The 12618-nt window shown below is 52.6% G+C and overlaps 1 protein-coding gene across 3 annotated transcripts in view; it reads left to right on the top strand.

Annotated features, from left to right (window-relative positions):
* The window catches only part of AGAP2 (ArfGAP with GTPase domain, ankyrin repeat and PH domain 2), a 16726-nt gene extending 5553 nt beyond the window's left edge, over window positions 1-11173 (top strand). Inside the window, exons 2-19 of one of the 3 annotated variants that reach the window (XM_006859497.1) lie at window positions 1223-1281; window positions 2027-2114; window positions 2278-2363; window positions 2471-2618; window positions 4085-4219; window positions 4531-4640; window positions 5851-6009; window positions 6167-6253; window positions 6338-6442; window positions 6847-7009; window positions 7179-7295; window positions 8157-8285; window positions 9165-9224; window positions 9459-9607; window positions 9703-9793; window positions 9927-10149; window positions 10282-10537; window positions 10704-11168. In XM_006859497.1, coding sequence (XP_006859559.1) covers window positions 1223-1281; window positions 2027-2114; window positions 2278-2363; window positions 2471-2618; window positions 4085-4219; window positions 4531-4640; window positions 5851-6009; window positions 6167-6253; window positions 6338-6442; window positions 6847-7009; window positions 7179-7295; window positions 8157-8285; window positions 9165-9224; window positions 9459-9607; window positions 9703-9793; window positions 9927-10149; window positions 10282-10537; window positions 10704-10946 — 2408 coding nt within the window. In that variant the 3' untranslated portion in view covers window positions 10947-11168. Of the gene's footprint in view, window positions 1-1222; window positions 1282-2026; window positions 2115-2277; window positions 2364-2470; window positions 2619-4084; window positions 4220-4530; window positions 4641-5850; window positions 6010-6166; window positions 6254-6337; window positions 6443-6846; window positions 7010-7175; window positions 7296-8156; window positions 8286-9164; window positions 9225-9458; window positions 9608-9702; window positions 9794-9926; window positions 10150-10281; window positions 10538-10703 lie in introns of all 3 variants that reach the window. The other 2 variants (XM_006859496.1, XM_006859498.1) reach the window with 2 other exon arrangements.
* The last annotated feature ends 1445 nt before the right edge of the window (window positions 11174-12618 follow it).

The following is a 12618-nucleotide window of genomic DNA, read 5'->3' as shown; positions in this document are numbered from 1 at the left end:
GGGGGGCGGGAGAACAGGGCCTCCCCAGGACTGAATGCAGGCTATTAGGGAATTAGGCATTAGGGGAGGGGCTAGTTCTTTCTGTGCAGTAAAGGAGGAGTGGGCGGTTGTGGAGTGCGTAGGGGCTGGAACGTGCTGAATATTTCAATGTAAAGTGAGAGGAGGTGGCTAGGAAGCTTTACTTCCCCAAGCCTCATCCTCGCCCCCAGTGGCGCTGAAACCTGTCAGGGGCAGACCTTGAGTGAGTCAGGGGGTAGAATTGCCGCAAAGGCAATTCTTCCCTGGGGAGGCTTGGGTGAGGAGTAAAGGGAAAGAGTCCTTCCCCCCCCCCCGGGGGGTGTCTATTTTTTGGGGGAGAGAGGCGGAGGACTTGGTTGGTTGGTTCGGCTCACACTCGCGGGAGAGGAGGCGGGTCCGGGAGCGGAGGCGGCCCCCGGGGTTTGGCTCCGGAGCGGGTGGGAGCAGATGGCTCCGGATCCCAGAGTTCCCGCCGCAGCTGCGGCGCCCCGGGAACGTCCGGCCAGTGTCAGTCGTGGGGGCTGGACCGAGCGGGTGGAAGAAGCATCCTTTCCCCCAGGCTAGGCAATGAAACCTTTCCTCAGTTCTTTTGGAGGTCGCTTTTGTGGAGGGAGACGTAGGTAAATGACACAGGAGGTAGACATAGGTGTGAAAGAGGGAGACATAGGAAAATCCAATCTCCATCCCCTGAGCTGTAGGGAAGGTGTAGGGTCACCGATGACCTTGAAAAGGGGGAGAGAAAACCTCTGAGACCGGTTTCTTTCCTTTAAAAGAGGTTGAGAGGCACTTGTTGGCTTCCAAGGCCCAGCCCCTCCTTCCAAGATCTGCCCTGGGAGTCAGTAGGGCCGGGGAGGAGAATGTCCTTTCAGAGGGAAGAACCCAACCACTGTCAGGGCCCTGGTCCTGTGGTTTGGGACAGGGACCCAGGTTTGAGGATGTGCTTTAAGGGAGATGCCAACTGAAGTATTTTTGTCTTGTTGGCTTCGTTGCTAAGCAACCACTGAGCGGCAGCAACAGCTGTGGGAAGAGAGGCTGGGATGGGAAGACTGAGGACCGTTCTCAAACCTGTCTTCTCCACAAGCCTCTCCAGTCCAGCTATGGTCTTAGGAGTTAAGGGAGACCGCAGAGGGTGCAGCAGTGAGTGGGGATTGGGAATCCTTTTTGGCTGGGAGCCCTCCCTCTTACTGCCGCTTTCCTATTACAGAGGCTGTGGTCAATAGCCAGGAATGGACTTTGAGCCGCTCCATTCCTGAACTACGTCTGGTAGGTAACCTGGCCTCCTTGCCTGCAGGAAAGGATGGCTTCCCACCTTCTGCACTCTCAACCCTCTACCCTTGTCTCTGTGTGTGAGAATGCAAATGAGTTTGCTAGTTCTCTGGATTTCTCTTGAGAACTAGCAGGGCTTTGAACCAGTTCATTCTGGTTCAGAACTCTGCTGAGAATTTGCCTTTCCAGCTCAGATATACTGAATCAGGACATACATTTTAACAAGATCCCTGCTGTTTCTCATTGCTGGAATTTCTCCTTTGGTTCTTCGTGTTCTATTGATTAGAATTTGGTATATATATATATATAAACTAGTGCCTGGGGAGGTTGGCCCAGGATCCGGCAGTGTTTCACTCTGCTGTGCATAAGGTCGCTGTGAGTTGGTTCTGACTCCATGGCACCTAACAACAACAACAACAAAGGATTGTAAGGTCCCCCCACCCCATCCCCACCCTGCAGGGGGCCGGGGAGAGAAACACATGCCTATTATGTTTCCTAAAGAAAACAAACTGGTTCTGAGTTGCTGACCTTCTTTGCCTGTGGTCCCCTTGGATCTTGAGATCATTTATTTCTACAGTCATGCCCCAATCCTCCCAAATGCTCTCTCCTGATTGACTGTCATTATGTCTCTAGGACCTTTCTTGGATAATAGAACACTGTCAATCCATCTGGGCTTTCTGGAGTGTATGCAAACCTAAGGATCTGGCCTCCTTATAATTCTGTTCCACAATGTTGTCCTCAGGGTGTACTGGGTGACGCTCGGAGTGGGAAATCATCACTCATCCACCGATTCCTGACCGGTTCATACCAAGTGCTGGAGAAGATAGAGAGTGAGTTCTCTGGAGCCACAGTAAGCTAAGGGCTGGGATCAGGGATCTAGGACCAATGAGTAGGCAGGTATGGAGACCCATTGATAGCTATGGTTCAGGAAGCATGAGGAGGCTTGGTGACCAGTGACTTCTGATTTCCTACCCTTTCAACCTCTCTGTACAGGCGAGCAGTACAAGAAAGAGATGTTGGTGGATGGACAAACTCATCTGGTGCTGATCCGAGAGGAAGCTGGAGCACCTGATGCCAAGGTGAGGGGGCAGACTGGCAGGGGTCAGCACTGATCAAACTTTGGTTTCCCAAAGTCCAGAGGAGTAGACTTACCTGAGGCTCCCTTTGCTCTCTCACCCCCCACAAGTTCTCAGGCTGGGCAGATGCTGTGATCTTCGTCTTCAGCCTAGAAGATGAAAACAGTTTCCAGGCTGTGAGCTGCCTCCATGGGCAGCTGAGCTCCCTTCGTGGGGAGGGTCGGGGAGGACTTGCCCTGGCACTGGTGGGGACACAAGGTAAGGAGAGATGGGAGAGCATTACTTTCTGGGGGAGCCCAAAGAAAGCCACTAGAGTGAGAGCTTGGTAAGGGGTGAAGATGGCCCCTTGGATTCCACCAACCCATTGGAAGGAGCTACCTCTCCAAAGAAGGAATCGTTAAACTAATACAGACTTCCCAAGGACTGAGCAGGGAAAAGGGGACCATCCAGGGAGATTGGGACAACTATAGTAGCAGTCTCCATTCCTCTCCTGAGGTGTCACCTGCCTTGTGTTCCCACGCTGCTGTTTCCTGATACCACCACCATGGGTTCACAAAGATCCCCACACCCCTCTAAATCTCAGGCTCTAGTATGAACTCCTGGTGTGGTGCGATAGGGTCAGCACTGGACTGAGAACCACAGGTCAGCAGTTCAAACCCACTAGCTGCTCCTTGGAAACCCTATACAGGGGCACTATGAGTTGACTGCACTTAATAACAACAGAATGGATAGAAGGACGTCCCTGGGTGGTACAAACAGTTAAGCACTTGACTACTTCTAACCAAAACTTGGTGGTTTGAACTCATCCAGAGGCTCCTTGAGACAGGCCTGCCAATCTGCTTCTGACAGCTTTATAGAATGTAGTTCTGCTATGCAACATGTGGGATCTTGATGGTAACTGGTTTGGTTTTGAGTTTAATATGGATAGAAAGCTTTTTCCAATCACCTTGTAAAGGAGCTTATCTAAAGACAAAGAAAAACCCAAAGGATATAAAACCCTTTTTGTTCCCAAAGTTGTGATTCAGAGGCTCTCAGGGCCAGGGAACGCTCTTCCTGTACTCACCTGTGTTGAATTGGCAGGACTGTCTGAACACCCAATCTGCAGGTGTCTGGCTCCACCTGTTGCTTGCCCCCCCTGGTTTCCCACTCCAGAGTGAGCAATCCACCTGTTACCCATGCATCAACCTTTTCCCAGTTAATACTTACTTGTCCACCCCCTGGGCTTCGGCTTTGCAGGTTAGTGGGGATTCTCACTTATGTACCTCAGCCATTGCAGATCTCGGCAGGAAGCTCCATTTCCCTCCAGTGTATTCTTAGACCACACACAGAGAGAAAAGTTCTTTCCAGAGTTCGCCCAGTCTGTACACACATACTGGAGTCCTGGTGTGGCACTGTGTGTTAATGTGCTGGATTGCAAAGTCAGTTTGAACTGCAAGGTCAGCAGTTCAAGCTCACCAGCTGCTCCTCAGAAACCGTATACAGGGTCGCTATGGGTCAGAACCGACTCAATGGTGCTTAACAACAACAACACATACTGCAGCTGAACACACGAGGGACCCAGCACTAAAGAAGTGCATACATATTCCATGTCATTCAGTCACTGGAGTGCTTTCTCACCCTATCCCTAATGGGCCCAGCTTGGGACTGGAGCAAAAAAGGGAAGCAAGCCGGAGAAGTGGGGAGGAGTCTCCTTATCCAATCTTGCTCCTTTCCTGTCCCCTCAGATAGGATCAGTGCCTCCTCCCCTCGGGTAGTGGGAGACACTCGTGCCAGGGCGCTATGTGCGGACATGAAGCGTTGCAGCTACTATGAGACTTGTGCCACCTATGGGCTAAACGTGGACCGGGTCTTCCAGGAGGGTGAGTGAGGATCCCTAGTGTGCATGGCATGTAGGGGCCTAAGGACCTGGGATATTCCTGGCCATTCAGGACTCTGTGAGTGGCAGGAAATTTGTTTCCATAGGAGAAAGAAGAGATGAGGGAGGCTGAAGAAGATTTATTTGCTTAATAGTTACGTGGCCTTTCTGGACTAGAGAAGGTGTTGAGGCCACAGGTGGCATGGAGGCACAGTGCCAAGGAAGTTGAGGTCTTCTGGGGATTTCTCAAAGCTAGACATGGTCTGGGTGGTCTAGGGTATCTTTCCTGCTCATGCCTCCTGCCCCTCTCCTCAGTGGCCCAGAAGGTGGTGACCTTAAGAAAACAACAACAGCTTCTGGCTGCCTGCAAGTCTCTACCCAGCTCCCCAAGCCACTCAGCAGCTTCCACCCCAGTAGCTGGGCAGGTGAGTTGGGGATTCAGAATCTACAGAGGACTGGAAAGATGCAAAGGAGGAGGGGCTGAGGACAAGGGTGGAAAGAACAGATGGAGATGACAGTGACAATTTCTGAAGAAAAGACATTGGACTGGGAACAAACCAGGTTCGAGGGACAATTTGCCATATCCTTGGGCAAGCCATTTAACCTCTTGAAATTATGAGGAAGAGTGTATTATCAGGGGTGGGGAACCTTTTTTCTGCCAAAATTTTTAACATCATTTGTGGGCTATACAAAATTATCAGCTTAAAACAGCCTGCTATATTTGTTGGAGTCCTGGTGTGATGCTGCAGGATAGTGCGCTGGACCGAAAGGTTGATTTGAACTGCAAGATTGGTGATTCAAATTCACCAGCTGCTCTTCAGAAACCCTATATAGGCTTGCTATGAGTCGGAATCGACTCAATGGCACTTAACAGAAACAACAATGTAATTGTTCAAACATTAATTAACTCACCCCTAATATGATGGCTATGATGCCTAGAACTACGGTTGCCTTGGCAAGGCCAGACTAAATGATTTCACAGGCCTTATATAGCCCGCAGTAAGGAGCTCTGGTAGTGTAGTGATTATGAATCGGGCTGTGACCCTTAAGGCCAGTAGTTCGAAACTACCAGCTGTTCCACAGGAGAAAGATGAGGCATTCAGCTCCCATAAAGATTTACAGCCTCGGAAACCCTGTACAGGGTCACTATGGGTCGGAAACAACTCGATGGCACTTAATAACAACAACATATGGCCCGCAAAGGAACTCTGGTAGTGTAGTGGTTATGAGTTGGGCTGCTGATCTCATGGTCAGCAGTTCGAAACTACCAGCGGTTCCGCAGGAGAAAGATGAGGCTTTCTGCTCCTGTAGAGATTTACGGCCTCAGAAACCCTGTACAGGCTCGCTATGAGTTGGAACCGACTCCATGGCACATAACCACCACCACCATACACAGCCTGCGTTCCCCACCCTTGGTGTATGGCATACTACATGTGAAATTAACCTTTGAAAAATATAAAACACTATAAAATATAAAACATTATCCCAATGCTAGTGAGGATTTTTATTAACGGTAGTATAACTAAATAGTGATGAGGACAAGGTATGTCTTAGCCTACCCATAACCAGATATACTGTAGCTTGATGGAGTGGGGGCATCTCAGCTGTTCTGCTGTCTCTTTCATCTATCCCCAGGCTAGTAATGGGGGCCACACTAGCGATTACTCTTCCTCCCTTCCATCCTCACCCAATGTTGGTCACCGGGAACTCCGAGCTGAGGCAGCTGCAGTGGCTGGATTGAGTACCCCAGGATCCTTGCATCGGGCAGCCAAGCGTAGGACCAGTCTTTTTGCGGTATTGGAAATACTGATCCCTATCCCCCGTCCCGTTACCGTCTCATCTTCCTTTGTTCCTAGGTTACTCTGTTGGGCCCTTGTTCATCTGTCTTCCCCGTCTTTCCATCAATGTATCCCCCTTTCCACTCTCTATCTGATACCAGTAACCATTTCAGAATCGTCGGGGCAGTGACTCTGAGAAGCGGAGCTTGGACAGTCGAGGAGAGACCACAGGAAGTGGGCGAGCCATCCCCATCAAACAGGTGGGTAGTACAGGGGCTGGGGAGAGCAAGGAAGCAGCTGGTGTTAGCTGGCTTTTCTCTAACACATACCTTGCCATACTCTAGAGCTTCCTCCTCAAGCGAAGTGGCAACTCCTTGAACAAAGAATGGAAGAAGAAATATGTGACCCTGTCTAGTAATGGCTTCCTACTGTATCACCCTAGCATTAACGTGAGTAGCAGAGACTGGCTGAGCCACACTGGCTGTCTGAGGATGCCCTTCCCAGCTCAGCCTGTCTGTACCCCTGACAAACACATCATTTCTGGGAAGTTCTAATCCTGTTCTCTTAAATCTAACAAGCTTCCTGTGGGCCCCTACCATGTGCCCATGCTAGGGATGTAGAGATAAATACATCCCCTCAGCAACTTTCAGTGTAGTGGGAGAGCACAGAGGAAGGGTCTCCACATCACCTGCACAATGCTTCCTGGAGGAGACAGTGTTGGTGGGCCCATCCCCTGAGAACTCAATCCCACCTGGACAGCTCCCAGAGCCCCCTCTATCATACTGTTGACTCCGTCCCAGTATCACCAAGGACTCCAACCTTCTCTCCACTCTGGACTCCTGTCCTCCTTCAGGATTACATCCATAGTACCCATGGCAAGGAGATGGACTTGCTACGGACAACAGTCAAAGTCCCTGGCAAGCGGCCCCCACGGGCCATATCCGCTTTTGGTCCCTCAGCCAGCATCAACGGGCTGGTCAAAGATATGAGCACTGTCCAGATGGGTGAAGGCCCTGGTGAGTGAATGAGTCTCATGACAAAGGGTGAGGAGACAAGCTGGGATTGGGAAAAGGAAGGGGTAGTAGGGAATTGGGGTCTGGGATTAGACAAAAGGAACCACAGAGGGCATGAGGTTGAAAGACAGAGTGGTCACTAAGGTTCTATCTTTTCCCCCTTTGGCAGAAGCCACCACTCCCATGCCAAGCCCTAGTCCCAGTCCCAGTACTCTGCAGCCACCACCAGACCAGACATCTAAGCACCTGCTGAAGCCAGACAGGAATTTGGCCCGAGCCCTCAGCACTGGTCAGTGAGGATTCACCCTCCCTCTACTTTCTTACAGATCTAAATGAGTGGGAAATGAAGTAGGGGTGGAAGCTTGGTGACTGGAATGAATGTATGAGTGAACAAACTGAACATCTACTAGGTACCACAACCATACTAAGCCATGCTGGGTTTGTCATAATTGTTAGGACAAGTAGACTCTAGAGCCAAATGCTTGGGCTCAAATCCTGGCTTGCCACTTGGGCAAGTCACCTGACCTCCCCATGCCTTGGTTCCATCACCTGTAAAATGGAGATAATAGTGTCCACCTCAGAGGGTTGCTTTCAGGCTCGAACAGAGTATTGTCCAGCATATAGCCAGCCATCAGTGAAACCTGTGAGAGCTAGAACTCGACAGGACTACCTTATTTTTCTGAGTCTCACAAGTTTTTTGCCTTTGACAAGTGCAATCCTATTACTGTTTGTTTTCGCAAAAAATAGTTTTCCTTCTCCCACAGGTTTTGACCTTACACCAGTTCTGACTTTCACAGCTGTACTGTATTTGGAAATATATATATGCTTTTTACTTTAAAATTTTCAAACACAAAAGTTCACACACACGTGTGTGTTTATGTTTAAATAGTAAGCAACAACCGACTTGTCAGGTCAAGATTATTATCCCCATTTTAGGGATGAAGAAACTGAGGTTCAGAAGATTAAGTGACTTGCTCAAAGTATCAAGGCTAGTAAGTGACCATGCCAGAATCTGAATTTAGATCTGATTTTAAACCTCTGGAGAGGCATAATAAATGCCAAAGCTAGTTCAGGGGAGGAGACAGACTTATCGAGAAATCAAGAAATCTATGGAGGGGGCAACTGAGGCAGCTGTATCCCCTTCTCTAAGACTGTACCCCATCTGGAGACCTGAGCCCCCTGACTCGGGAACCCCCTCCTTCTCCCATGGTGAAGAAGCAGAGGAGGAAGAAATTGACAACACCGTCTAAGACCGAAGGCTCTGCCGGGCAAGCTGAAGGTGAGGCCCTGGTGGGCAGATCCACTCCCACCCTTGACCCTCACCCCTAATTCCAGATCCCTGGCTCTTGCAGGAGGAGGGAAAGTGCCACTTTGCATACAGTTTAATGAAGAAAAAAAAATGTCCTTCTACCCTGTTCCCCAGCCAATGTCTTTCTCCCTAGGAGTCCTAAGCCCCTGTTATTAATAACCCCCATATCTCTAGCTCCTGCTACCTCCCCCTGATAGCTCTCTAGGCCCTATCCCTGCCCTCAACTCTACTTACCACCCCAGTTCTATACCCAGCACCCCCAAACCTATCTCGTGACCCCCAGTGACTCAGCCCCTGGCCCCTGGCTCCAGGGACTTCCATGAACTCCCCAGCTCTTGGATTCTGTGATCACCTAGCCCCTGCTCCCAATAATTCCTGCTGATTACCAAGTCCCCATCCAGCCCTTGACCTTGATCCCTATTCCTGTCCTCAGTGGACCCCCAGGTCCCACTGGCTCCTCTTGAACCCCAGGCCCCCTTCATCCCAGGCCTGGGGCCCAGTTTCTGTCTCCCCCATATTCACTCAGATCTGACCCTCCTTCCCCTTCCCAGAAATCTGGGTCCTCATTGGTAAGGGTAACCCCTCCCCATCGCCCTGCTCTCTGCTGGGTGCTCAGACCCAGGTTCCAGATCTGCCTACTCTCATGGCTCTTGGCTTCCACTCCGCTCTGGGGCCACTGACTTTAGTTCTGCTTTTTCTCCCCATCTGTCTGTTCTGCTTTGTCTCTGGCACTCTCTGTCACTGTCTCTTTCTATCTCTCCATCTGCCCCTCTTTTTCTCCTTTCTCGGTCTCTCTTTCTATGTTTCTCTCTCCATTCTATCTCTATCTCCTTTGCTTCGGGAAACCAGCCAAGCGCAAAATGTGGAAACTAAAATCCTTTGGTAGTTTAAGAAATATTTATAAAGCAGGTAACAAGTGGGGAGCTGGGAAGGGTGCTCAGCTGGGGTGCAGAAGGGTGGGATGTCCCTGCCTCCCCCTGCATGAGCTGGGGCTTCCTGCTTTTCCCTACCCTTTGCTTCCCCTACCCCCACCGCCCAATTCCCAGGGGCTTGGGATGGATATCAGGGAGGAAGGGTTTGGGAAAGGCAACCTTGTGTGAACTCTGTTCCTCATGGCCTCATCCTATACCCCACCCCCACCAGAGGAAAACTTCGAGTTCCTGATCGTGTCCAGCACTGGTCAGACATGGCACTTTGAGGCAGCCAGTTTTGAGGAGCGTGATGCCTGGGTCCAGGCCATCGAAAGTCAGATCCTAGCCAGTTTACAATGCTGTGAGAGCAGCAAGGTCAAGGTAATAGGTATGGGGAGAGCAGACGTGAATGTCTGAAGAGGTCTGTGGGGCTTCAAGGTAGCATCAATGCTAATCCTACCTACTGTCTTCCACAGCTGCGTACAGACAGCCAGAGTGAAGCTGTGGCCATTCAGGCAATCCGTAACGCCAAAGGGAACTCTATCTGCGTGGACTGCGGGGCCCCCAGTGAGCACAAGGGGGCAGTGAAGGGACTTGGGAGGCAGTGTCAGGGGCTAGGGAGTGTGGCTCGCTGGAGTTTTTGAATGCTGGGGTGTTCATGCCGCCCAGTTTGGAGCCAACCTCTACATTCTGTTCCCAGACCCCACGTGGGCCAGCTTGAACCTGGGCGCGCTTATCTGCATTGAATGCTCAGGCATCCACCGGAACCTGGGCACACATCTGTCCCGCGTTCGCTCCCTGGACTTGGACGACTGGCCGCGGGAGCTGACCCTGGTGCTGACAGCCATTGGCAACGACATGGCCAACCGCGTGTGGGAGAGTGACACGCGGGGTCGCGCCAAACCCACGCGGGACTCTTCGCGGTACGTGTATAGGGTGGGTGGAAGGAAATATGCTGTGGGTTGCACAATTCTTGAGAAGGTGCCCTACTTAAGAGCCAGAAGTCCTGGGGAAGGGTCCCTAGAGCCCTTCTGGTTGATCCTCGGGTCTTTCAGGGAGGAGCGTGAGTCATGGATTCGCGCCAAGTACGAACAGCTGCTGTTTCTGGCGCCTCTGGGCACCACGGAGGCGCCTCTGGGTCTCCAGCTTTGGGCCGCGGTGCAGGCCCAGGACGTGGCTGAAGTCCTTCTGCTCCTTGCCCATGCACGACACGGGCCGCTCGACACCAGCCTAGAGGACCCTCAGCTCCGCTCCCCGCTCCACTTGGCGGCTGAGCTTGCCCAAGTCGTCATCACGCAGCTGCTGCTGTGGGTATGTGTGTTGGGGGTGGCTAAGGGAGTTTTGAGGACTCCCATCTCGGCAACAGCCTGGCGCGGGGAGTCTGGTATCTTCAAATGGGCCCTGAAGTGAACTTGGAAATCTTGGGGAGACAGCACGCAGATCCGCCCGAGGTGACAAAGATGTTTCGGTCCTTTAGAATGGCGCAGACGTCTCCGCCCGCGACGCGCAGGGCCGCACTGCACTATTCTACGCGCGCCAGGCTGGGAGCCAACTGTGCGCCGACATCCTTCTTCAGCACGGCTGCCCAGGTGAGGGTGGCAGCACAGCTACCACCCCCAGCGCAGCCACCACCCCCAGCATTACCGCCACCCCCAGCCCCCGTCGCCGGAGCAGCGCCGCCAGCGTGGGCCGTGCAGACGCCCCCGTCGCGCTGGTATAGTTGCTCAGCGGGAAAGACACCCCCACCCCACACGGGCCGGGCACTGCCACACCGGGTGAACCGCTGGACAGATGCACCCACTCTCCAATCGCACCCCGCCTCATGGGAGCACGTCTTGCCCCCACGAGGGCACAGCCCCCAACTCTCAGAGGACCCAAACTCACCTACCGCTCCCCAGCGAGGCATGGAGACCCCAGCTCAACACGCTCCCTACCCACTGTTTCCACGTGGATTCCTCCGGGTCTGCCCCCGCGGTGTTTGCCTCGGTACTGACCCTTGGGCTTTTGGACATGCCCGCTCGCGCCCCCTAGGGGCGGGGAGAAAGATCCAGTCCTGCCTGTGCTCGACAATCCTACGGCGGGAGCCCCATACCCAGGCTGGCTCCTGGGGTGACGCCACGCCAGAGAGGGGTTAGTACGTGGGAGAGCAAATCCTGGGACTTGGGGCCAATATGGGGGACCCCAACCTTCCATGCTGATCTCACTGCCTAGTGAAAGGGGAAGGGCAGGGAGGGGCAGGACCCCTGCTGCCCATGGGGGTGGGGAGTCCCCAACCCTTTCCGTGAAAGGGACCATGAGGAGTGGAAATCAGGAGGTCCCCCACACCCACCCATGGATGGAAGCTAAAGGGCTGGGGGAGCCAAGAGCCCTGGCCTCTCCTATCTACTATCTTGGGAGGGAGAAGGGATCGCACTGGAGCGGGCTGAGAAGGGGCCTTGTAATTTATTGCTTTGTTCCCCAACAAGGGGGTGGGGCGGGCAGGGGAGTGGGGAGGGTGTTTTGGGATAGGGGAAGCCAAGGGTGGGCAGGGGGTGGGGTGGGGTGGGGGTGCTCTCGAGTTGTGTCTGTGACCGTGACTGCGTACCTGTGACTGTGCAGCGCCCCGTGGTGATTTGGGGTAGGGGGCACCCTGACAATGGGACCCCTCCCCCATTATTCTCTCTGTCCAACCCCTCCCTCCCCCTGGAGCAGCTCCAGACCTATCCCTCAACCCCATGATCCCTCTCAGCCTGGGCTAAGAGGACGTGAAGTGGTTGGGAGGGTTTCCAGGCCCCTTACAACATCCCCAGAAATGGGGTGGTAAGGTGGACTTAACCTGATCCAGCCCTGCCTCCCTCAATCAATCCAGCCCCTGGGCTGTCTGTGTCAGTGGTTTCCGGTCTTTTTTTTTTTTTTCTTTTTCTTTTTTTTCTGGTAAAATATTTTGCTAAGAACCAGGTCATTGGAGAGGGATGTAGATGGGGGCAAAGGGGAAATGCCCCCTTCCTCTCCTTGGAAGCAGGTGGTATGAATCTTCAACTGCAATTAAAAAGGAAGTGATTTTGTCTAGGGGGTGAGCTGCTGGTCTGTGTTTGAAGAGTTGGGTCAGGGAATGGTGGTCTAGGTGGGACTCTGGGGTCCAGAGAGGGTGGGCCAGAGGGTACCTCTCACTGGGACAGGTAGGCATGGAGGTGATTGGTCAAATCATTGTGTTTGTCAGTGCCTGGTAGAAGGAGATGGGCAGGTTGGAGCAGTAATGGAGGTTATTGACCCCCAAGATGGAAGCATTCTGGGAGTGGGGCATGATACATAGATGAAAGGGCAGGCTGTGGGGTAGGGGGAGCCTGGAGAGGTGAGAAGATTTGGATTCAAATCTTAAAAACCAGGCACTTCACTTTATAGCTGGGTGGATT

The sequence above is a fragment of the Chrysochloris asiatica genome, unplaced genomic scaffold, assembly GCF_000296735.1.
Source record: "Chrysochloris asiatica unplaced genomic scaffold, ChrAsi1.0 scaffold00033, whole genome shotgun sequence".
NCBI lineage: Eukaryota > Metazoa > Chordata > Mammalia > Afrosoricida > Chrysochloridae > Chrysochloris > Chrysochloris asiatica.
This window is presented reverse-complemented; position numbering and strand designations above follow the sequence as displayed.